Source organism: Balearica regulorum, chromosome 1 (genome assembly GCF_011004875.1).
Source record: "Balearica regulorum gibbericeps isolate bBalReg1 chromosome 1, bBalReg1.pri, whole genome shotgun sequence".
Lineage (NCBI taxonomy): Eukaryota > Metazoa > Chordata > Aves > Gruiformes > Gruidae > Balearica > Balearica regulorum.
The window spans coordinates 15,749,325-15,775,348 of record NC_046184.1 but is presented as its reverse complement, the minus strand read 5'-3'; the positions used below and the strand labels follow the sequence as shown (position 1 = coordinate 15,775,348).

Here is a 26,024-nt window from a genome sequence, read left to right as displayed (position 1 = left end):
TCTGTCCAGGCCGGTATCCTCTCCCTGACATGGGGCAGCTCCAAATGCTTCAGAGAAAAATGCATTTCCATCATGATGGGAAATAACTTCCCCAAGTGATGAGTTTAATGCCAATCGCAGACACTTGTTGGTTGATTTGAGGAAGAAGCACAAGACGAATTGTTTGTGTGTTTGATTTCTTTAATCTCAGGTAATTTGACAGTAAATATTCTGAGCAAAATTCAGCTCTGGCCGTATCTTGAATTGTTAATGAACGCTTTATCATGGAACTGCATTGTGCCAGCAGATTTCTTGGGTTATTAAACAGTCACAGCCTTCATAGCCTTTTGCAGGATAATTAGTCAGTCTTGGTAAAGGAAGATATATACAAAGGAGGATCTGGTACAAAGTCTGAACTGTAATTTTAAAACTGTTTTGTACTGTGGACCATTAACATTTCTTTTTTCTTTCTCTTTCTCCTTTCAGCCTGGTTATCCTTCATTACATTAGATTTGACCTTTCTTTGTGTATCTACTCAATGTTTATCTTTTCAAGAAATGCTGCTGTCTACAGATTATTATTTTCCATTTGTTTCTTCATGCACTTAATGAATGGATCAGTGGTAAGCTTTGACCATAGACACTACAGCTTTGAGAGCGTGACCAGCACTTGCAAACCGTGACTCCTACTGCTGAACACCAGAAGAGATTTGCACCGAAGCGTGGGATGTGCTCGTACTTACTAGATATAGCACTTCTGCCATACGCAGGTCTCTTTTGTTAGCTAAAATTAACTGGGATGTGTTTCTGGCACCTCGCTGCTGCTGTTTCCAAAGTGACAGCCTCCTCTTTTGCATCCCCAGGAGATCACCTGAGAAATGGTACATCTTTTTCTAAACACTGCCGGCTTGCCTTCCCCAGCCAGTGGAGGGCTCCCACCATGTCAGGTGCTGCCGTGCACCCTCTGAAATGACAACCCCCGTTCCCGGGGGTAGGAAGGAAAGAGCTTTTCCTGTCACATGCCTGCTTGCAGGACACCAGCCTCTCCCTTGCTGGGTATGAGAGACCCACTGACGCTCCGAAAGCCAGCAACAGCCATGTCCTTCTGACTGTCTCACTGTATCGCACCAGACCCAGTCACCAATGTGTTGTTTCTTTAATGACATAACGATGTACAACCTCACATGGTTATAACCATGTCATTTGTATCTTTGATTAGTCCTTACTAGTAATGGTGTAACTGCAAACTGCTTTCTCTTCTCCAGCATGAATCTTATTTTCTGTAAACGTGCCACAAAGTTTAAAAATATATTGCTACTTTTTCTGGCCAATTCTGCCTCCAAACTGCAGAGTGGGGTGAGCATGGCAGGAACCTCTTTCTGCAGACTTCTGTCCAGGAGAATAGGTGATTTCTGGGGTGCTGTTTCCAACATACATGGTGTAAGTTGCAATTAGAAGATTCATGAAAGCACATCAGTGTTTTTCAGATACTTCAGTGTTACTGGGATACTCAAAGGGCCCACCAGACACTGCAGACAGTTTGGTATCCCAGATTTTAACTTTAATATAATTTCTTATTTTCAAGACTACTTTACACAAACTGTGTTAGAAATCATCAGCACAGAGTTTCTAATCTATGTAATCCTTTGGACTACTCATGCAGAAGGCTGCTAGTAGACAGTAAAAAAGGTTTATAATGAAAAACACCCTAAAAGAGTTATCAATATTTTTCTCAAGTCAGTTCTTCATATCTGTATTTCCGTATCATCTGTCACATTTTAGTGGAAAAACTGCTAAATATGTGTTAAATAAGGCTAAATATTCTGCTAATGATAGATTAAATACCTCTAACAAGGGCAACCAGTGTATTCAGTTAAGATCTAAATATAATCACACTGTACACCTTAGCTCTCTTTCAACTTCTCTTCCTGTCCTGGAATATAATTAGGCTGGAGCCTTGGGGACTCACTCATTGCTAACCAACATCTCGATGATCTTGCTGGAGCCAAAGTATATGTCAAGTAAAAACCACTGCCTCTAAGAATAGATTCACATTTCCATTGTTAGGTGCAGTAGTAACATGGTGAAGGGTCTAGAGGGGAAGATGTATGAGGAGAGGCTGAAGTGCCTTGGTTTGTTCAGCCTAGAGAAGAGGGGACTGAGGGGAGACATTACAGCCTACAGCTTCCTCACGAGGGGGAGCAAAGGGGCAAGCACTGATCTCCTCCCTCTAGTGACCAGTGATAGAACCTGTGGGAATGGAATGAAGCTGCGACGGGGGAGGTTCAGGTTGGATATCAGGAAAAGGTTCTTCACTCAGAGGGTGGTCAGGCACTGGAACAGGATCCCCAGGGAAGTGGTCACAGCACCGAGCTTGACTGAGTTCAAGAAACACCTGGACAACACTCTCAGTCATATGCTCTGATTCGGCTGGTCCTGTGTGGAGCCAGGAGTTGGACTCGATGATCCTCATGGGTCTCTTCCAACTCAGGATATCCTATGATCCTATGAATTTAGACTACCAAGAAAATATAATACATCTTAAAGAAAACGTAGCCCTTAAAAACAATGCTCCGGCAGTGCCAGCTGTGCTAGAGCTCCAGCTTTCGAGGCCTTGGGTATGCAGCCACTGCTGCAGCAAGCAATGGCCGTCTTCTGCACTGGGATGGGCAGACGTGTACTCGTGCCCACCTCCTCACCTGAAAAGCAGCTCCACTCCACCTTGAAGATGGACTGCCTCAAACTGCATCTCTGCATTGTTTTTCCTTGGGTCAGGGCTTGCCAGGAAACAAAGTCTGCTGTGGGTGGAGGTTTTCCAGAGGCACGCAAAAGCCAACAGATAATCAGCCGTATGAACGCACAGCTATTTATAAATGAAGTGCCGGTAAGCTGCCTAACAGCTTGTTCTGTAGGTAAAAAGAAGATTTGGCAGCTACTTTTGATCTCCCAGAAGCCAGGCTGGCAAACACCCAACGCCCGCTGCAGAGGGGGTGTTCAAAGGAAGACACAAGGCAGCTTAGTGCCGACCCGGCAGCCCAACCGTAGGCTTCACGGGCAAGGAAAGCAATGAAAAACTCTGCTAATGAGCTCAGCGCAGTGGTGTTTCAGATGTCCGTAACAAACACTGCGTACAATTCAATATGGCACATTGTAAACTGCTGATAAAAATCATCAGTGTAAGTTCAGTGCAGGACTAAACTGCTTTCCTCTGGGTGCGGATCTCTCGTAGACCTTTTTTGGCGAATGGAGGCTGCTTCAGGAGGGCCGTTTCCCTTGAAGCTGTGATTAGCATTTATTTCCCTGTGTTGGCATTAAATTTAGCAGTAGATGTACTTACTTTTTAAAACTAGGAACTCAGTAAAATCTTCAGATTTTTCTTTATAGAACAAACTAGGGATGAATAAAGTGCTCTCAAAGTGCTAATATTCTATTCTCATTTTACAATTATAATTGCAATTCTAATACTGTAGACTTAAAATGCAAGATATCTGACATCGTACAGAGTTATTAATATGGAACTAACCAATTCCTCTGAGTGGAACTTTGAATATGATTTCTTACTGAGATTACAGAGTCTTTAAGTAACTGGATAAAAAATATTTATGTGTATTTTGGGCTAAGCTGCTTATTCATGAATGATAATCAAATGCATAGAACATGTCAATTTATTTCAGATCTATAAAATACAAATCTAAAAATATCATTTTACAGACAATATTCAACATTTAGTTTATATTTTAGTATGGTCTTAAGCCTATCTCGCACAGAATAATAATGTAACAGAACAACAAAATATTCTACATTTTAACTTTTTAGATTTCCTTAACTGGCATCTACCATATACATCAAAAATAATTGTGCACAGTAACTGATTAAACATCTACATTTCAAGAATAGATTTGCTATATCTCATAACTGAGACACCAATTACAGTACATTTATGAAAAATCCTTCAAGAATACACTCAGTAGTAACAGTGGCAGCAGTAGTTAAAATCTTAACAGTTCTGTGAAATGATCAAAGCAAATGATAACAGAATTGAAAAATTCAGTTAACCATTTATATGTAACGTAAACCCCGTGTAACACTACAATGGAAGAAGAAATTACACGGGCACAAGTGCAAAAAAGCAATATTGTAAGCCATCTTCTCTCTTTGGTAAAAATCAATTAGCAGGACGTATACCATAATAATTCAAGTCAAAGACTAATTCATGCTATATATATTTTTTTCCTTTCCTACCATAGGCAGACTTGATGATTTGCAGGCATCCTACAGTAGAGAAGTTAAAATTCTACTTAACACTGCCCATTTTTTCCTCTTTTAAGTTTAAATATTGAAATTAAAGATAAGGCTTTTTTTTTCTTTCATAAATAGCTTTTCAGTAGTATAGTCTCTTAAGGAATTTAAAAATAAATAGCAAAATATACACAATTTTAAAGATTACATTTATTTCCTTGTAGGTATATCCTGAAAATATATCACCAAAGAATAAATAACTTTGGATTTCTCAAATATTTGGTAAAATGTCAATTATTCTTACCTAAGGAGTTCTCTCTGAGGAATAAGGAAGTACCATTGTTTTTTCTACAAAGCTTTTACTATACAGGTGGAATTTTAGTAACTTTACAGTAAGAATAGAATCTGTTATATAATATGGATGTTACCCATTAAAAAGTACAGTAAAAAAACCCTTCAAAATTAAACTTTCAGAATTTCAGGTTCAAACCTGACGAACTTCCAGGTAACTCTGAAGTTCTCCTGACAGGACAGTCAAGCTCAGTTGTCTATGTCAGGAGGCTACATTAACAGTTAAGATAAATTCCTCTAGTGGCAGAGCCAAAGCTGTTTTCTACTGACAACATATTAAAAATCCAAAAAGGACAACATGTTAAGGAAGGGACAAAAGAGAAGGATGTGGGCAAAGAACACTTGAGTGTAAGCCATCCCAAGAAAGAAGTCAATTGCCTACAGGGATTTCAATATAACCATAGATTTTAAATAGATTCTTCTGCTTTTGAAGGGCATCACCCTCATGAACAATTAAGGTAATGTCATAGGGGATTTCTATTTGAATTTGCAGGTTATCATCTTACTCAAGCTACTCCTTCATATTTATCTGAAATTATTACTAAAGATAACAAAAAAAATGCTGGCCACATCAGCAAAGCAACTAGTTATAAGAATCCAGCAACTCGAAGTTGTCATTAGACATTAAAAAAAATAATAAATCTTAACTGCAGGAAGATCTTCTGGAGGGGCAGAGCAAGTGTCCTTGCCTTTTCAGAAGATCCATTTAAGCTGCCAGCAAAGAAAAGGCAATTTTGACTGCTCATTTATTCAGAATTCATAAATAACATGTAGATTCACTAACCTCCTATTCACACCCACAGTTAATTTACATAAAATATTAAGCAGAATGCTTTTCTACTCCTTGTTTGATTCCAAGCACAAGATGTAAAAACCAGTTAAATTGCACAGTCCAGCCCTTATCTCTGCAAACCTCTATCTGATCAAGAAAATACTTTTTGGCATCTTCTTCGCTTTTCCCTACTGTCAGTGCATCCCGGATATATTCAATATCCTCTTTGCTGGTTAATTGGGGCATTCCAGTCATTAGCATCATGGAGAATAGGATGATCAGCAGGTTTGTGTGATGTCGAAGAGCTAAATAAGCCTTCACACATACGTCCTACAAGAGAAGAATTTTTTGTTAATTGATGAGGTTAACTGAGAGGGATGGTGTAGGAATTTCGCGGGACTCTCATTAACCAACGCTATTCAATCACTTGAGTTTGTCAGACAGGGGAGATCCAACAGAGCTGTTCACCTGAGCAGGAACGTAAAGCAAACTTCTGCGTCCGTCGCTCGGTATTACTTCATTCATCACCATACCTTGGGACAGCAAGTACTGTTTTGGTGTACAAACTAAAGGCTCTTTTTAAAAATATTACATTAATTGTTAAAGCATAAAACCTTAGCTCCACCAAAATTTCAAATTAATTTCCCTGTCATCTAATCTCTTTCTGTGGCTGTTCAAAGAGACAGCAATAATTCACTGTCTTCCTTTCCAATTGGTATGTTCCCGTTTAAAGACCGTGGCTGGCAAGCGATACTGAATAAAGCAGCACCCCCAGGGGACTGCTCGGAATCCTGTATATCTGTATCTATATCCTTCCATCTATATCTATTATCTGTGCAGAGGTGATGCCTTATTTAATGGAAAAGAGTTTTCAGGCTTAGTGTTCTGAGGAATTTTTCCAGCTGATAGCGCTAGTTTTCAGGCACACTGCCTTGCTGTAGGACTTCTATATTTACATGCTGTCATACTGGATTCCATAGATTTATTTTTTTAACAGCTTTTTCACTTCCATGTGTAAGTAATTTGTGTTTAACAACATAACCTTTAGAACAATGAAATTTCTGCAGCTTGGAAAAACACACAATGCTTTTTAAAATAATATTTAATGCTAAGTGACTAATACATAAACTGGAATGATTATTTCTTATATTAAATTTATTACTCATTTACTTTTAGAAATAACATCTTAAGGAAGACAATGCAGTGAAGAAATCAATCATCTGTTAGAAAGTTAAATTGGGCCTGCAATGCAGTAATGTAAAAAGATGAAAAATATTTCCAAGAAGGTTGTTGCTATTAAAACCAAAGCTGAAGCAATGCTAGGTTTTACCTAATTAAATATTCAATTTAACCCTTCCACATATATATATATATGAATGTATCAAAGAACTCTTAAGAAATCCAAATATTTTCATGTAAAGTTCTGCCAAATCTCATCAGCACTCTAGAACACTATTTTTGACAAGGTGTATGGTATTTTTCTTCCTTAGAAACAGTAAGAAGTGCACAAATCATTTTAACATGAATCTCTGTTCACATCGGCCAGAAAACCGACCAGACAGGTTCGGAAGATATGAAGGAAGGAAGATGTTATGTCTAAGATCTGTCTGTAAGGTTTCTTTTTTCCTATTGCCTGGGCCCTTAAATCTTTCACTTTGTTTCCAAATAAATTCTGTCCTGAAATAAGATCATACTTATGAACTCTAATGTTAGTTTACCTCTAGCAAAGCAGAAGATAAATTGCAATGGTCAGAGCACAATTTACAACAGAAAACATCACCATTTTATTGCAGGGATTAGTTTCTCTCCATGACACCAGGGAAAATATAAAAAATGAAAAAAAAAAAAATTCTACTTATGTATTATCAACTTCAAACAGGGAAATCTTGTCACAAGAGTTAGCGTGTGTTTTGTTCCCCTCAAAAGAGATGAAAGCTCTTTATAGTTATATCAAAGAAGGTTTTGCATTTCTCTATGGATGATGCATCTCACTATGGCGGGTGTCTGAGACAGACAAACAATTATGCAGTCAAGAACCTGGCATCACTGCATCTCTGAGGCAGTCTTTCCAGGAATTCAAAAGATTTTAAAAAATCTGTATCTGCCTGTTACAGTTATTTATTCAGACAGGAACTGAATGGAATTTTGAATTAACATCTTCCAAGAAAGCTAATTTTTACACCTCTGAGACAGGCAGAGAGAACCAAAAATAACACATACGTACGTGTGAAGGATATGTAGATGTTTAATGTGGGATTAAGAAGAAAGCTGCTAACTCTAAAGCCATACGCAAAATGAGAAGAGCTGAGGAGAAACCAAAATTCCATTGTCCAACAGACAATAAAGAATAATTATTTTGAGAGCTTGAGACTGTCCTAAATATTAGTATCCTAAAGGTCAGGCATTTTTATAATATCAAGTGTCCAAATTCTGTTATACAGGCCCTTTCCTGTACACTATACTACAAATAAGTATTTTTTCAATGATGAATTGTCCACCCTTCTGCTTTCTGTCACCTTTACTTGACAATCAAATACATGAGATTCTGTAAACAAATGGTACAGAAGAATTTGATTAGTACTTAAAATACAGATCTCTGTATTATCAAGTCAGCAGTGTAATGAAAAAATAATGAATTAAATAAATTAAATATAATGAATAAAAACACATTCAAAATTTAATGCAAAAACTAGCAAAGACAATTTTAGGCAAACTAAGAATAGGTAGGTGGACAAGCTCAAAAGACTATGAGAGCGCCCCTTAGATAAGGCTCTCTCAGGGGTTTCTACAAGTAAGAAGTGAAAAAGTTGTGCGTACACAGGAGTAAGGGAGTTGCATGGGTTTCAGCCAAAGGCTGGAAAGGAAATGCTACCGCACATGACACTTACAGCAAGAGAAATCTGGAGAACACTAAGGCAGCTGAAAAAATCATAGATGGAATAGAAAAATACTTTTCTTCTCAGATGAAGTCATGCTTAAATACATTTTTGTGATTAGGACAAAAGACCATCAAATCCTGCTTCCTACTAAGCATTTCTGTGATGTCATTAATAACCCTGGCCTCTAATTTTCATTAAACCATCATAAGGAATGCAAACAAAAAGGGAAGCAAATTTTAGATTAAGAGCTAATAGGAATGAGCTTTATTGCTAGTTCCAGAAAAGTTGCCAGGGCCCTGACAGCTTTAGAAGTTCATCAACAACAAACTATACTCTGTTACAGTGAACTTCGGTCAAAATTACTGTCTAATTAACCTCCTCTGACACCTGCAATATGAGCTATGGCTAACACATCTGTATGGACTGTATTCAATAAGTGATAGAGAAATAAAATTGAAAAAAAAGTGGATATTTTAAAATATTATAACCACCAGAGCCTGTAATAAACAAAGGATTCCTCTAAAATATAAACTATTTTAATGTAGTTGAAGTACAAATTAATGAGAGATGCTCTTAAAAATTAATGAGGGATAAATGCTGAGCCTTTTCCATTAATACATGAATGAGTCAGCAGGCACACTGAATGAGTCCCTCGTATTAGGAAACGTGATGAAACCAGCCAGTTGAAAAGTGAAGCTATAATTTTGTTTATTTTTGTACTCTGACCATATCATTAAAACATATATTTTTTAGAGTAAAATATGTGATACGGATCTTGCTCTGTGTTACTATTTTACTTGTATGGAAGTATTTTAACTTTTTATTGGTCTTTGAGACAGAAAAGTCTGGAGAGTCTTTGAGACAGAAAAGTTTATAAACTGGAATAGCAGTTTATAAACAGTATCTAATGCAGCAGAACTGTACATGAACTTACATTTTTGGGTCAGTATTGTTGTCTGTGCCTAAATCATCCCACTTAAAATGACCAGGTCACATATCACAATCACAGTTCACAAAGGTAAAACACCTTTCACCTGGTTAATGACACTAGTGGAAATGACACTGGCATTACCCCACTGCAGACCCTAACAGGCTGCTAGTCTTCCAATTCTCCATTAGCACACTTTCAACTATTTTCTGCTTCCAGAACTGAGGTCTTTAATGACATACCTGAGTGCAGCGTTCCAGCCCCACATTTGCACATGGCTTACAGCTGCGGGAACAGCATCTTTCCTGTACGCAGCACAGCTCTCAGGCTTCTCTGAGAGCACAGGCTCCACATCCCCCTCCCACAGCAAAACCAACCCTGCTCTTAAATCTTTTGAGCTACAAGCCCCCTTCAAAACACCTGCACTGTGATAAAGCTAGTCCTTGTGCAAAACAAAGACTCCAAAATCACACCTGGTTCTTTAGTTATTTTCAGAAGTCTGGGCTCACAGATGCCAATTGCCTCGTTATTTGCTGTACAATCAGGTATATGTTCAAAAGGACATATTCAGTATCCAACAGTAAGAACCTTAATTAGGCACTCAGGTTAGAAAACCAGACTCCTTACCAGGACAGAGAGGCTGGTTCATCCACAGGGAATCTAGAACATCTAAGTTAGGCTTTTGCTTTGGCTCACACTCTGGAAGAGACTTTTTCCTTTGATATAGGGAACCTGCTTTCTAAATCAGGCACTTATTTAAAAATCCTAAAGATGCACAGAAGAATAACACCCCAGACATCTATTTACTTTGCTAACACAGGCTCAGCCATTTCATTAAACATACTAAACAGCATTTTGCTTTGCTCCCTCCTCGCTCAGGTCCTACACAAAGCTTGAAAAATCAGAACTGTTTCAGAGGAGCTCAATTTTAAACAGAAGCTGCAAGAGAACAGTTTTTTAATACCATTCTTTTCTTTCAGAGTGTTAAGCCCATCCACTTCACAAACCCACAAATCTGACACAGCTTACGGTCACTGCAGATTTCTATTCAGATGCAGCAGCCCCAGAACCCCAGGGCAGAACCAGGAGGGAATAACTCTGGCAAAGGCAGCTGAAGAATGCCTCACACCTGCTCGTCCTGCACAGAAGGCTCTGCTTAGTGCTGAGTCTCCTCTAATTGCACAAATACTGAAGCCCTCTACCAAGTATTTTCAGCCAAGACAAGAAACAAAGAAAGGACTGCCTATCTGGTCTGCTAACTGAAGCTTTTCAATGTGGCTTTGTGGATGTTTGAATTCCAGTTCCCATAATCCTAAAGATAATTTTTGCTCTTAGTTGGGCCTAAAATATCCCAGAATTGTATTATGATTCAGTAAATTTTATTAACGTAATACTCAGGAGCCTAGACCTTTGAAAACTAAGGCACTAATGTTCATTTCAGAGGGTAAAAAACATTGCTTAATTGATTTGCAGGTAGATATTCACTCTTTACCTGAAATTTATGGAAATGGAGACTTGTCTTCTTTCCGGAAGTCCCCATGACAAACAGAAAATCCGGAGTCAGCACAAAAGGAACTCTTTCCTTATTAATTCCAAGGAAGCTTTTATAATTCCCAAGAATATGGCCAAAATCAATATGGAAAAGGTTACCTTCGTAAAGAGAAGAAGACATCACAGTTAGCCTCAAATACAATAAACTGCCAAGAATGCTTACTTGTATTCACAATAATTTCAAAACCTCTTTTTTTGGGTATATATAAACACTCTTTAGTTCAGCAGAAAAGACTATTTTCTCTCTCTTTTTTTTTTTTTTTGGTAAATATATAATTCTGTCCTCTTGGCAAAGTTGGTTTTTATTTATCTTTGGCAGTTGTTAAAAACCTGGCAGAACTGTTGTATTTTCTAAACATACACTCACAGCTTTTCAAAAATCAACCAAGGAAAGCTGGTGCCTCAGATCCGTAACAATCAGCTCCCGGCATATCATTACATGGAAAAGGCTTGTGGATTATGTTTCCAATACCCATGGGATTCTGGCGCTATCCAGCTCCCTGGCTAATGTCATTCACCAGAACATGCTTCTTCCTCACAGACCTGCATTACCAATGTCTAAACCACCCTGTACTGCACAGAGTAAGTTTGCATTATCACCCTTTGGATTTCACCCCAGGAAAGCAATGAAAAACTCCCTTTTAAGGATCGCTCCACCTACAGGACTGGAGTGTGCTGCTGCTCTTCAGATTGCTTTATTACTTTTACTGGCAGACAAGATGTCAGGATAAAAGAGCATGGTTACTTAAAAACATACATTTGCAATAGTGGTACATGTATAAAAAAGATAAAACATCAAATGATGTAAGATGCTACTCAACAGTGATCTGTAGGTGGGACACTCTTAGATGTCCCAGCATTTCAACCAGTTGCTGAGTCCTCCCAACCTCCCAAATCCAACACTCTATGCAGACCTTATGACATCCTTCTGGCTTCTGTTCCTCAAGACAGCTCCTGTTAAAGATTCCAAGGCAAACCTGCTCCTGACCACCACAGAATAACCTGTCTTTCTCTGTCTCCCTTTCTACTGACCTCATTTTCTGCCAATGGGAGCTAACATTGCATTATACTATATCTAATGTTGAAATTAAAGCATTTCTTTGTCTTCTTTTCCTCAAGGACTTCTGGTGAACTTTTTTACTGTAGTCTTCAATTAGCTCATTTCTGCCTTCAGGGTGGTACTTCTTTCTAGCCTTCAACTGGTAAAACTTTAACTATAATATGATTAATATTAAATATACAGCCTTCTAACTAAGCTCAAAAGTATTTTCTGTCTCTTAGCATTATGTAAAGACTAATTATGAAGCAAGAGGATTGTGAAACTGGAAATGAATTTCTTAGACCAAATAAAACTCCTCCACATGTACTGCTCGTTCTGGGGTCCTTTCTGGGGCTTCCATAGGTAAATAAAATTACCTATGGAATCAATGTGCAGCTACAGAAATAATTCCCAGAGTTTGTAATACAAAGAAATTGTGTTTCTTTCAGGAGGATTGCAACCATCCCACAGACTTTAGTAGCAAACCAAATACACTCCACCTACACTTATTTTCCAGGATTTTCTACAAAAGTACATAAAGCAATTATATTCCTCAGAAGTGAAAATAGTCCAGTAAGACCTCAATTCTCACACAGATACAGTTCCACTGAACACTGTCAGAACCACATCCACGCTTCAGACCCGTGAATGGCTGTCTGCTTTTTAATTTTTTTTTGTATAGATCTTAGATCTAGACACTAAAAAAAAATAGTTTTACATTCCTCATGACTTAGTTTGTTATAAACTTGTCCTTAGAATAGAATGGCATTATTAATGATAAATATATAGAGCCTATATGAAGGCCAAAAGGGGTGACAATACATTTCGATGTCACAGGAGGATCTGAACTTGTAAGCAATGCTGACAGAACTGGATTCTGTCTCTTCACTCATTATTAAATGCATTATTTATTAAAATGAAAGATAAATCTAGTGAAATATAGACAGTCCCCACTTCTTCTATGAAATTCTCAAAAAACAACTCACCTGTTTCTGTAATCATAATGTTGTCATTGTGCCTGTCTCCTATTCCAAGTACAAAGGTTGCCACACAGTATCCAGCACAAGAATAAACAAATCTTTCCACAGCTGCCTGAAACTAAACATAAATCTCAGAGATGTTAAATGCTTCAATGCTAGAAACTAAATTCAGTCATTCTCAAAGTCATATGCCTTTCTGTCGACACGTATCTAGCAACAGTTAGACAAACTGTGTTATAAAACACACCGTTGCACAGCAGCGATTAAGATCACAGCCCTGCATTGCCCTCACTGTACTGTGAAAGCAGGCTCTATCCCTTCACACAAATAAAATAAGCATAAAGCTGTCCACGCTTTTTGAGAAAAAAAGCTCGCAGAATGCTCTAGCAGGTCAGTGGACCTACCTAAGCAAAGGAGTTGTGAGTACCCAAACCTGTATTTAAATCCTCTGAAACCACACTGCCTTTCAGTGTTCTTTGATGCCCTTTCAATCTGCTCCTCGTGTATCACTTCTAAATACCACTGACAAAGGAGTAATTTCTAAAGCATCTTGTTTCTCAGGAGTCTGGCTGCCAGCTGGATGCTAAAGGCTCTTTCACAGACATCCACAGCTGCGTACAGGGAAAATGAATGGATTTCTCAAACTCACGTAACACAATCACAACCATATGGGCTCTACGCTCCTAAATTAGTAGGGTGCATTTGAAATTCCTACTTAAAAATCCAAAGAACTCACCTTCTCTTCAATCATGCATCTTTCCTTGAGCCACTGGTTTAGTATTTCATCCTTAAATGCACCAGTGTTGCCAACTGTACTCTGTTGAATTTTGGCAATTGTTGTAGCATCTTTCACAATTTCGATCATTCCTAGAGAAAACAAGGATGAAGTTAGAAGTTATTAAATTTATATCGAAGCATATTAAAAATATGTAAAATTAAATTTTAAACTGTAGTTTTTAAATCAACTGCAGAACTTCATAGGTCATAAGCAGAAATTTATTTTACAAGCAACAGTGGTTCTTGTTCATTCCCAGCTGAAACCAGCCAGAGCTTGTAACTAGTCTGGCATCCTAAACTCCTCCATGAGAATGTAAAACCTTTTAAAAAGGAAAGAATCACATGATGAGTGGGGACCCTCTGCATAAGGCTTTTCCCAAGGAAAAGAACTACCTCCTATCCTAACCTCCTGCAGAAGCCCAGGTACCAATCACATTCCCACCAGCTTCTCTCCAACTTCACAAATTTGAGGAGCTGGAGAGAAGCTGCAGCGTTGCAGGAGCCTAGGGATGCAAGTGTTGCCAGACCTGCGGCAGAGGAACAGAGCTGGCCCTCCTGCAGTAAATCCAATTTAAGCTTAAGTGTGCAAATGTGCAGAAAGCATCAGAAATACCAGTACACAGTGAGGCACAGCAATGGGATTGCTGGTGGAAAGCTCTGGCTGTTGAGGTCCAGAGGTCAGTCCCAAAAGTGAACAGATCCTCCCAAAGGCAAATCAGCACATCACAGCAACATGGTGCAGAAACAAGGACTTGTGCTGTTCGCACCAACACGGCATGTGATGAAGGGGAAGCCAGAGAGAAAAGCAGAAACAGAGGCTGCAACACAACTCTGCACTGTAGCCAAGACTAGCAAATGCACTCTGCCCTCATACTGGGCATGCCTGTATGGGGGAAGGTCAGACTTTAGTGGAACTTATTTGGTAACTGGAAATATTATACTTTCTTTCTCTGGTTCAAGTTCAACAGTGTCTTCTAGATAAAAGCCTGGCTTCAGTTCCAGCTCCAAGATAAGCAAGCAAACAAAAATATCCCTTTCTCCCCAAAGTGATTCAAAGCAGTTTCTCATTCGGTTTCAGTTTGATTTTCTCTGTGAAACAGATGAATCTCTATCTACTCACAGTCCTACCCTTTTGCAATTACTGAATTATGTGCAAATTTTTCAGTAACTGAGTAAAAATGCAGTCATCTCTTCCTGCCTCTGCCTTCCACGCATGGCTGGATTCATGGCTGAATACCTCCTGGAGGTATTCTGTCTTGACATTGGCCTTGATTTGTTTGTAATAAAACTACTGTGGAAATATGACCTCCAAAACCCACCACCAACACCACCAAATTAAAAAGCTCTGCATTTTGGTCTGTGCTTGTCAAGCTGTTGTTTCCCTCCTGGGAGTGAGCTCCAGATCACATTCCAGCTGTTGAGAAGGCTTCCCCTGCCTGTGCTCACAAATCTCCCTCTACTGGACAACAAACTGCTGCAGGAGGCATCTTCTGCTTCCCTTTGCATTTAAAACTTGCCCCAGCATAGCTATGATGATTAGCAACGTGAAAAGTCCCCAGATTTTAAAGCAGCTGCTAATGAAAACCCTTTACTGATCATTCTCCACTGCACCGCCAAAAAAGTGGTATAAAACCTACACAGAATGTTGTGCAGTTTATTCTGCCCAAGTAAATACTTTAAAGGTATCATGATAAAAAAAGTTATCTGATGGAATAGTATAGCTCTACTGGCAAATCCTTCTAAACGCAGACTTGCCTCTTAGTAGGTACGGTTAGTCCTAGAGAAGGCTTCAGTAACTGGGATAGAGAATCTCAGCTGGGCTATATTCAACCGGGAAGAAACGCAGCAGTAAACGCAGGATGCTATAGTGTTTCTGGGGATCTGCGCTACTGAAGCAGGTGACTTAAAAATTAAGTGCCAGCTTGAACTTCTTAAATTTGGCAGTGATGCAGCATAGTAAGTAGTGATAATTGCCTTGCAGAGCCAGGAACATATGGCCATGTCAAAGGGAGAGAGAATACGGTACGACCTTTTACCACTGATGCATACAAGAAAAAGTTCCTCCTACAGAGGTCTATTTGGCAGCAGCAGTGGAGAGGATGGATGTTTCCAAAATTGTAAACTGCATCGAATGCAGATGTCTTCAACAGACTGAGAAAGTTCTAGCCAGGAGGGGATGCCAGCCCCAGGTGTAAGACACCTCGCTGTTTCCCTGTGCTCAGTGTAGAATGGGGTACTGTCCTTGTGTCGATACACAGAAACTGCCCCAAGTTCCATGGAAATACTAAGAGGGAGGGAAGAAGACCACATATGAATTTTGGGACAGGACATTTGCATGCCACTTCTCTTTGGTTTTGTTCCAAACAAGCATAAGCTCTACATGAAAGTGTCCCACACTGGGTGTTACTAATTTAGGCTGCGGGTATTCTCAGCAAACTGAACAGGAGTCTTCGTGTGATGAACCAAGCCCCTACTGTGGTGCTGAAAGGATGCTAAATTCTTACATATTCCCCATGCATATAGGAAAATAAACAATTATTTCCTTGAGATAAAAGAATGGGGAGTCAATTAAGAATTCAGGAAAGAATAATGAAGTCTGTAGCTTAAGAATGCAAGGATCACTGGCAGAATTCCTCCACCTTCCTCCATTATTTCAATACATTACATTGTCTTAAGATGATTTTAAACAAAAGTATATTAAATCCTAAAAATGCCTCTAAAAATTAGGGGGTTTTATAACACACCTAAAGGAGAGGGAAAAAACCAACCATCCTTATATTTACAGTTAGTATTTTGATATATAATGTTTTGTTTCCTTTATTATTATTCTATCAATACAATTTATTTAATTTTTAAATACTTATATTAGGAGAGAGGAAACTCTTTTGTGTCATACTACCAAGTATTTTATCAGTGAGTTTGGGTTTTCTGCATTGCTGAGATATCTTGAAGTCAAAAGTAACGATGATAAAATATTTATGTGGCAATGGATTTTAGAGAGGAAGTAATTACAGAAATATATTTAGAAGAGTTCTTAATTTTCCTGGATACCAGGAAATTGTGCAATGTGGATATGCTAGGGTACATAATATATGCAAATCCAACCACAAACAGCCAGTTTGGGGCCATCAGGATGTCTAAATTATACATCAGTTTGGCATTTCTGGATGTAATTGAACTCTTCCAGAGCTGATCAGCTTGCTCTACACATCATCACACAGTTCTCCAGAAGCTTTGTAAGCAACTACTTGATTTCTCCCACCATGAATTCTGGAAAATAGATCATCTGTGCTGCAGAAACTAATGCCCACTGAGAAATATTGCCTGAGCATCCTGGTCAGTAATGCTGTTGCTTGTGTGTAGTATAGGGTGTGAAGCTTTAGGTCAGGAAAAAAACATAAATGTTTTGCTATTTTAACTCTTTTCTCTGTTTGATTCCTATCAACATGTTAAAACACATCTTGAATAAGTCACTTTCACTGCTTTTTCATACCAAATATTGTTATTAAGAGAAACTTGCAGCAGGGCCTAAACAGCTGGACTTGCACAGGAATCACAGTCAGTTAAGCTAGTGCAGCAGGTGAAAGATACCCATCAGAAGCACAGAAATCTCAGGATCTCAGGATCATAGTGCATACCAGAATAGTTGTCCTATGCCCGACTTCTCTACCCATGGCATTTTGAATTTCTAACCACAGTAAGCGTGATCACATACCTATTTTGTTCCCTGTAGAAATACAACCATACGGTAACAAACAGAGGTCCAAAGATTCTGCTTCCCAAATGGATTCCATAATTCGAAGAATCTAATAAAAACAAAAGTATATGCTAATTTATTTCAAATTATTTGGACATTACTTATTACTCACACAACTAACACTACTCAGACTTCTGAGATGGGGCTAAACTTACTTGTCTATTTTACAAATTAAGACAAAAATACAGAAAGTGCACAGCCATTTAAGATTATCAGTTACAGAACCAGGGTTTGTATTTCCTCATCTGTCCTGTGCTCAGGCAATTTCTACTGTTCTAAAAAGTATTAATGTTTCTACATGAGCTGAAACCAAATACATTAGCGAGTATGTCCATTTTTTCCCATAAATATCCCCAAAAGTGCTAACAAACCAGTTTGTCAGAACAATCACTGAAATATTACTACAGCAATGCCATCTACTCATTTCTTTTTAATTTGTAACGTCACCCATTGTATAACTAAATGATAAAAATGCTTCATTAGAAAAAGAGGCCATCTTGCACTAAATAAGATTCCTTCTCTAGAACACCAAAGTGTGAAGTATGTATGGCACGTAGCAGAGGACAACTGGGTAACAGTATGTACTAGGTCTGGCTGGGATGAAGTTAATTTTCTTCAGAGCAGCTCATATGGTGCCATGGTTTAGGCTGGTGATGAAAGCAATACTGGTAACACATCGATGTTCCAGCTGTTGCTGAACAGTGTTTGCAGAGTATCAAGGCTGCCTCTGTTCTCATTCTGCCCCACTGTGAATAGACCGGGGGGTGCACAAAAGGTTAGGAGTGGACACAGCCAGGCAGATGACCCAAACCAACCAAAGAAATATTCCATGCTAAATAGTGTCATGCTCAGCAATAAAACAGAGAGGAAGGAGGTGAGGTAGGTTAACCATCTTTTGCACAGGAACTGGTTGGGCATTGGTCTACCCATGGGATGTGGTGAGTGCCTGCCTTTGCGTCACTTGTTTTGTTTTCTTTCTCTCTTCTTCCACTTCTCCTTTGCTTATTAAACAATTTTTATCTCAACCCACAAGTTCTCTTGCTTTTATTCTTCCTTTCCTCTTTCCCCTTCCCACCAGGGTTAACCCTCAACATGGTAACATAGAAACCTGTAGTACAAGATAGTTTTGACGTCAGCCTTGCCATACACAGTTAAAAAACAAAAGACAACCTCCTATCTCATATGGACAGTAAAGATAAGGTATACACACTTCTGAAAAGTAAAATGATTTGAAAATATTTGAAAATATTCATGTTTTCATTTTATACATTTTAGCTATCATACCTGTAAAATAAGCATGTCCTGACGGAGGTCATCTCCATGTTTGAAGATTATGCCTATGGTTTCATTTGATAGAGCTGTTGGATCTGCACATTTGAACTCGAGCCAGAGGGGCTTCTTCTTAGATGCCATTACTTTACATTTTTCTATCTGTGAAAGACACAATTATTGCTAGCCATTGTACTCCAACATCAACACAACTAACCTTTTTACACACCACCAACTTCCGATCAGTTATACCCCAAGAAACACACTGAGAGCACATGTAAGGAATGGTACTCAATTGCCACATAAAGCCTCACTCGACTTGCACAACTTTTAACACTGTCCATGATAAATGAAAAAGCATGCCCGAAACTGGATTTAGCTTGTAAATCTGCTTCAGACAGGAAAAAAACCCTTTTAAACCAGGAATACAAGACTCTGACAAAACCAGGAAATAATGGACCCTCACAACAAGCACTCTGACAGGTGCTTTGCAAAACCAGAACATTATCCAATACAATTTACTACAACATCCACCCTTATGACTTCTAGCAACTTCAGTTATTCCAGATTGCTTGATACAATTCCCTTAGCAAATCATTCAAATTCATGGGGAAAACAGCATTTGTGAAACTAATTTAACATAATCATTCATAAAATAAGAAAATAAATTCCCTATTTAGTTTTATTACATTTTTAATCTGGAGAAATTCAGCATTGAAACTACTGAAATGGCATTATTTCAAATGTTTTCTCAACTAATTACGTCTAATGCAACTGTGGTATGTAATACTTTCTGTTCTGGAATTCCTGGTTCATTGTTGAACATTACTATGTACCATAAAGCCATCTAAAATAATAAAAGCAATTGCATATTAGTGTTTGAGACCTGACAGAATCGATGACATCAGAGAAGAGTATTTTGGAATATTCATGTTTCATAGACGGAGATTCTGAGCTAGTAGTTTAAAACAAAACAGTTTTTACCATACTTTTTTTTAAAGGAAAGATGTTAAATCTTTGAACTTACTAGAAACACTGATTTGCTTCTACTATTTAGAGTAGGTTTAGACTACTCAAACTTTGGAGTTTGAAGATTATGGACAAGTAGACTTGCTAGAATGAAGATCAAATGAAAGCTTACCAATACAGTTTGTTATATCAGATGGTTTTTTTCATATAGTTTGGGGAAAAAAGAAAAAGGCTTTAATCCATCTATTTTTGGACATAGTTACCTTCCCTTGTAAATCTATTGCTGCCTTCATCTAGGAAGGTCCTGGTAGGGCTATATACTTTCCAACTGAAGGAAAACTAGAAAATCCAGAAACATCTTTTATTTTATTTTGAAATCCACTTTTTGTCATGCATTTGGTGATTTTTGTACACAAAAGAATAGAGAGAGGAAATATAATCAAGAAAAGAATATTTAAGAAGCTACAAATTCTGTATTTCTGAGTAAACAATGTTTGAATTGACTTCTGTACTGATAGTACCTCAGCTGTGCCCAACTGGGAGGTGTTTAACTCTCAGCTTGAAGACAGACTAGTTTATAGCCTGTCTGTCAAGGCACAGGTTTATCTAACAGAAACATGGCCAGATGTAGACAACTAATACCAGTTACCCAAATGAGTACCCTACTATTTGGCAATTCCTTAGGTTGGATGGTTTGTCTGTCCTTAGCTAAGAGAAAAATCAAGGGATTCTTTTCTTGTAGGCTCCTTGCTGCACATCAAGTGAATCCAATGATCTTCACTGACCCAAACCTCACACTGCATAGTAGATGCATGAGCCAATTCCCTCTCACTACACATCTGCTGATTTATTAATTTTGTTTTTAACTCTGAGTCGACAGAAGCCACTGTGATCTCACAACAAAACTGGAGGCAGCAACACAGAAAAAAGTGTTTCTTAATGTATCTCCAACAAAATCTTAATGTATTTTCTAATAAAAACAACACAGAGATATTGAAAAATCAGAAATAGCTAAAGGTAGGCATTTTTGTTAGTAAGATGAAGGTCTGGACCAAACTTAATGATAGATATGAATCAGGGTAGGACAGAGAAAGCACCTGGAAGAACAAAACCTGAATATCCCAAAGCCCCTGAAGTCAGATAAAACAGTTTTATACAGGTATTTAATGTAAAAAAAAAAAAAAAAAAAAAAAAAAAGTCAGTTACCTGGTTAAATCCTGGATTAAACTAATGGAAAAATCATAATTGCTATTTAATGATTAGGATTTTATGGGTTGTTGCATTCTTTTAGTGCATGGTGGCATGTCATTACATTTAGAAAAATGCTAGTAGCTTTGGGAACAAAAACTTACTGAGTCCATGAAATGTCATCGTATTCACAGTGAAATAAGACCTTTAGGCATATTAGCAAAAATTTTTACCAAATGACACATATTTGCAAATAGGAGATTTTTTTCAGAAAGGATTTGTAGAAACTCAGAATATACTTACCACTAGGGCTCCTGCTCTTAGCCCAGGATCATACGGAACTCTAAAACTTTCTGGAAGTTTGCTGCTCTGTAGTTTTTCAAGCTTTTGCCTCAGCTGTGCAATAACTGCAATTACAAGTGAGAAAACACAAAGAAATCAAAACTTGGAAAGCAAAGAAGTTATAGGTAATCAAACTTGTTAAGCATCATGATTTAGCTAAAAACCTCCTCCATTTAGCTACTTTTAAAATGCTTTCCTCAAGGATCTCCTGATTTGAGGAATGGAGAAAGACTCTTTAACTTGCACTGTTAACAGTCGGGCTGTTTCAGATATCTAAGGTGAAAGTCTACAAGCACCTCAAAAGTTATGTGCCCTTTACACAGTCTTAAGAAGCACTTGCACAGTGCTTTGTGTTCTGAAGACTCAGGAGATTACACTAAACTGTTACCTGTCATTTAAAAAACAAACACCGCATAACACATCAAAGAATATTTTGCTCTTATAACTGCCAAGGAAACATTGAACTATCTACCCCAAAGGCTCAGAAGAAGGAGGCAATTAAAAGCACCTCACATTTTCCAGTATTATTTTGACCTACCTCATGCTCTTGCAGACAGACTCATGGCTTTTGAATTCTTGGAGTCAATTATACCACAATCCTTATGATCTCTATAGAGATACTGGATTTCCTATCCTCCTATAACTGGTTTCATAGTGCAGCCCTGTTAATCTCATGTTCCAGTAAGAAGAAGATTTGCTGTACATTTATATGAACAAGAATTTTGATGTTCGTATCTAAACTGAATCTTTTCATTCATAAAACCTCAAGCTTTTGAATCTTCAGCTTAGAACAGCAAGCATTATACTACATATGACACACTTTGTTCATCTCAGCTAGCAGGTGTTAGCAGCATAAGCAATACACTGGGTATTACCCTTCATTAGGACAAAGACCTGAAACTCTGTTCTAAAGAAATTGCAGCTACACAGCAGAGGCTAAATATATGTGGTCAAGTAATTTTGGAGATAAAAATTAAAGAGCAAAAAAAATTGTAATAAGAAAGGTAGACATGGACCTGGATTCTTAATATACAAAATCATAAAAATCATACAATCATAGAATGGTTTGGGTTGGAAGGGACCTTTAAAGGTCATCTAGTCCCAACCTCCCTGCCATGGGCAGGGACAACCTTCCACTAGACTAGGTTGCTGAGAACCCCGTACAATCTGGCCTTGAAAGTTTCCAGGGATGGGGCATCTACCACCTCTCTGGACAACCTGTTCCAGTGCCTCACCATCCTAATCACAAAAAATGTCTTCCTTATGTCTAATCTAAAACCTATTCTCCTTCAACTTAAAGGCCATTAACCCTTGTACTATCACTCCATGCCCTTGTAAGCACTCCCTCCCCAGATTTCTTGTAGGCCCCTTTAGGTACTGGAAGGCTGCAATAAGGTCTCCCTGGAGTGTTCTCTTCTCCAGGCTGAACAAACCCCAACTCTCTGAGCCTGTCTTCATAGGAGAGGTGCTCCAGCCCTCTGATCATCTTCATGGTCCTCCGCTAGGACTTGCTCCAGCAGCTCCATGTCTTTCTTGTACTGAGGATCCCAGAGCTGGATGCAGTACTCCAGGTGGGGTCTCACAAGAGTGGAGGGGCAGAATCTGGAGAACCTGCTGGTCAAGGGTTCTTTTGATGCAGCCCAGGATACGTTGGATTTCTGGGCTGCAAGCACACATTGCTGGCTCATGTCCAGAAAATTAAGACATTTCAAAAGTTGCTATCAAATAAAGAAAGTCAAGCCAAAAGAATTACCTGAGAACTCATGGAACACAAACGTTACACTTATGCTAAAGGCTTTTAGAAAAAAAACTACCTAGCAATGCCACGTGACAATGTTGTATCTCCTCTGGTAAAAAATAAACAAATCTGACAGCAAGATACAGGAGCTAATAAGTGGACTTTATAATTAGACAACTTTCAAAACAAAACAAATCCTTCAACCCTAGGTTGTAGTAACTTGGGTCATGAAACAGCTTTCTAAAAATGTAATTATTGATTTCCTAGACAAATCTAGCTTGATTTCAGTAAGTCTCCTCATTGTACTGTAATGTGATTTGAAAATTGTATGCCAATCAATTGAAGCTAGTAAAGATTAGGAATTAGCTGATTTACAATGCAAGTGAAGGTGCTTGCTGAAACAATTTCAAGTTGATCTGGCTTAAGAACAAAGTGCTGTGCATTTTAAGAAGAAGAAACAGCTGCATTGACACATTCTTGGTAGGCAAATCATCTAATAGAGTCGTGATGAAAGCAGATAATCCTATGCATGCTGTAATATTATGATCTTAAGAATTTATTTCATACAGAATCATAGAATGGTTTGGGTTGCAAAGGACCTCAGAGATCATCTACTTCCAACCCCCTGCCATGGGCAGGGACACCCTTCACTAGACCACCGTTGCCCAAAAGCCCCATCCAACCTGGCCTTGAACACTTCCAGGGAGGGGGCATCCACAACCTCTCTGGGCAACCTGTTCCAGTGCCTCACTACCCTCATAGTAAAGAATTTCTTCCTAATATCTAATCTAAATCTACCCTCCTTCAGCTTAAGGAAATTAAGCTTATTAAATAAATAATAAGCTTATGAAATAATTATTTATTTATTATTACTTGCTATGTTCATATATAAGCAAAGAGATTACATGAAAAGTAAAAAGAAACAGTCTGACAGCTTGATCGCTACTGGACTAGTATGGGCCTAACCGGAAGGAATTTATTCTTTAAAAAATTCCACAAATATGAGGAAAAAAAATACATACAAGAATTAGATGAGGCTGCATGACAGAATGAAATGAAACAGTCCAAAACATTTAGACTGAAAATATAAACAACTACGAACATTAGAAATGATGAGGCAAAAAAGAAGCAATAAACTAAAGAAGAAATTTTAGGATATACATTTTTAGAAATGTAAGAAGTAAGAGGGGTGCCTGTAGGAAAAATTATATCCTCAATAATCTGAGAATAAATTAAATTAGATTCAGCATTAGCAGGACACTCTACAGTTTCAGGAAGCCTTATTCAGTGAAAATGTCAATTATATAAGTCATCTTTCAATGTTCTGCTGTACATTACATACAAAGATTCTTTAACTTCAAAACCTGGTGGGTGTTAATGTGATTGCTTTCTCTTGAAACTTTTCTTCTTTGCCCACATATCATTCAAAGATAATGTATTATGGAGGCCACTGCTGTTAAAAGACATGTACATCCCAAGGCTGTAAAGTTTCTTTCCAAAGCATGGGATTCTGACCAAATATATTTAGATTATGGAGCATTTTAAGAAAGTTGATTAGAAAGAATATTCTATATAGGGGTTCAGTAAGTCCCCTACTGAACTAAGTAATGTAACTGATGCTACATTAAATATTGGATAATATTTGCACATTTCCTTCAAATTTCTTTTGAAGAAGCCACTACAGCCACTTCTGCACATCCAGAGTGGAACGGCTTTCTGAACTAAGGACTTCCTGGCCTGGAACACACGAGGCTGAACATGCAGGAAGAGCTGGTCTCTCTATAGCTTTTAGAATTTGAGTATTGTCTTATGCCTTCTCACACTCACTCCCAACACCAAGCCACTAATAGGAATGATACAAACAAGCTTTTAAGGAAGTCGAGGCAGGGAAAAAAAGGCAGGCAAAACCCAGAGGTAAACAGGCATTGCGTGACCCTACTGCAGCTTCCAAAGCAGTGCTTACAGGAACTAGAAATAACAATACCACATCTGTGTCTCACAGGACACCTCTTCAGCACATCACAAAGCCCCAAAGATGTGCTCTGCATATTCACTGCTGATTCCACCAGCTACCTTCATGGCATAGCAGAGGCTGTACTGGACCCTCCCTGGTCTTCTTGCCAAGAGTCTTTTAGTGACTGCTTAGCGTAAGGCTGTGTTTCTTGGCAAGCATCACTTTTTATTTCCAGTTAATATTTCTGTCCTGGGTTGTTTCTTTCTTCAGTGCTCGCATTCAGCTAAGGATTACGTACAAGAACTTAGCTGTTTCCCAGTTGCATGGCATGAAGTTCAAGAAGATAAGCCACAGCACGGGAATATACTGGGTGTCTATAACATTGATATTCTTCCCCTTTTGGGGTGGAACAAGCAAACAACTGTATTATTGGTTCAGTCACTATTATCTTACACTAGCATTTTAAAAGAAATAATAATGATGCCTTTTGACAGTAATTTATCCATGAATTTTCAAAATAAAGAGTACAATTTGCTGCCTAGATTTTCACACCCAAAGAAAAAATACAATATTATTACAAATGAAGAAATGTCTGTTAGCAAATACCTTGAGAAGTGACATCATACTTTTCTGCAGAAACTGATTTTATCTCCATTGTGACTTTATGCAGCAATTCAATTACTTGAAACCTGCTTCATGAAATCGTGTAGGCATTGCTTTTCCACAGCCTCTAAGATATGCTTCTAGGATGACCGCAAACCTCTGCTGGTAATGCATGGACTGGGCAATCTCGCTTCTTAAGAACCAAACAAGAAGTGACCAATTCTTTTGTTCTAGAGATGAAAAAAAAATACTACAATCAGCATGCATTTCTTGACAAAGGGTTTGTAATAATGTAAGTAACTTTAGCATAAGTTGGCTGTATTTTGAAATACTTACTCTCAAACCCCGTTTTAGCAGAAAATCTGGCCAATGCACTGTCATGATATGGCTCAAATTTCACAGCCTGAGGAATACAAACATAGAAGACATGTTACTGACATATTTAAGATCCGTTGCACTTACACTTTACTGATGACATCTAGACAGAGCATTGCTGCAAGAGGAGAAAATGTATAACAAAACAGGTCGTTTGAGGAAACAAAGCTGAAAAAAAACAAAGCAAGGCTTCTCTGTGTTTGACTGAAGAAGCACTTTTTATTTGCAACAGTTTCTTTTCAAGTATATTATTAATGTGACAAATAAAGCAATGCAGGGAGTAGCTAACCAGCAAGACCGATCTGAGCTCACGAAGGCACGCGAATAAAGCAACA

General features: G+C 38.2%; 1 protein-coding gene across 1 annotated transcript in view; it reads right to left on the bottom strand.

The window, feature by feature from the left end:
• Window positions 1-3,625: 3,625 nt before the first annotated feature.
• PIK3CG (phosphatidylinositol-4,5-bisphosphate 3-kinase catalytic subunit gamma) overlaps window positions 3,626-26,024 on the bottom strand; it is a 35,822-nt gene continuing 13,423 nt past the window's right edge. The window contains 13 exon segments of the mRNA XM_075741864.1: window positions 3,626-5,670; window positions 10,640-10,797; window positions 12,724-12,835; window positions 13,454-13,584; window positions 17,210-17,300; window positions 18,536-18,682; window positions 20,981-21,084; window positions 25,318-25,396; window positions 25,398-25,421; window positions 25,423-25,520; window positions 25,523-25,544; window positions 25,651-25,674; window positions 25,676-25,717. Coding sequence (XP_075597979.1) covers window positions 5,389-5,670; window positions 10,640-10,797; window positions 12,724-12,835; window positions 13,454-13,584; window positions 17,210-17,300; window positions 18,536-18,682; window positions 20,981-21,084; window positions 25,318-25,396; window positions 25,398-25,421; window positions 25,423-25,520; window positions 25,523-25,544; window positions 25,651-25,674; window positions 25,676-25,717 — 1,314 coding nt within the window. The 3' untranslated portion in view covers window positions 3,626-5,388.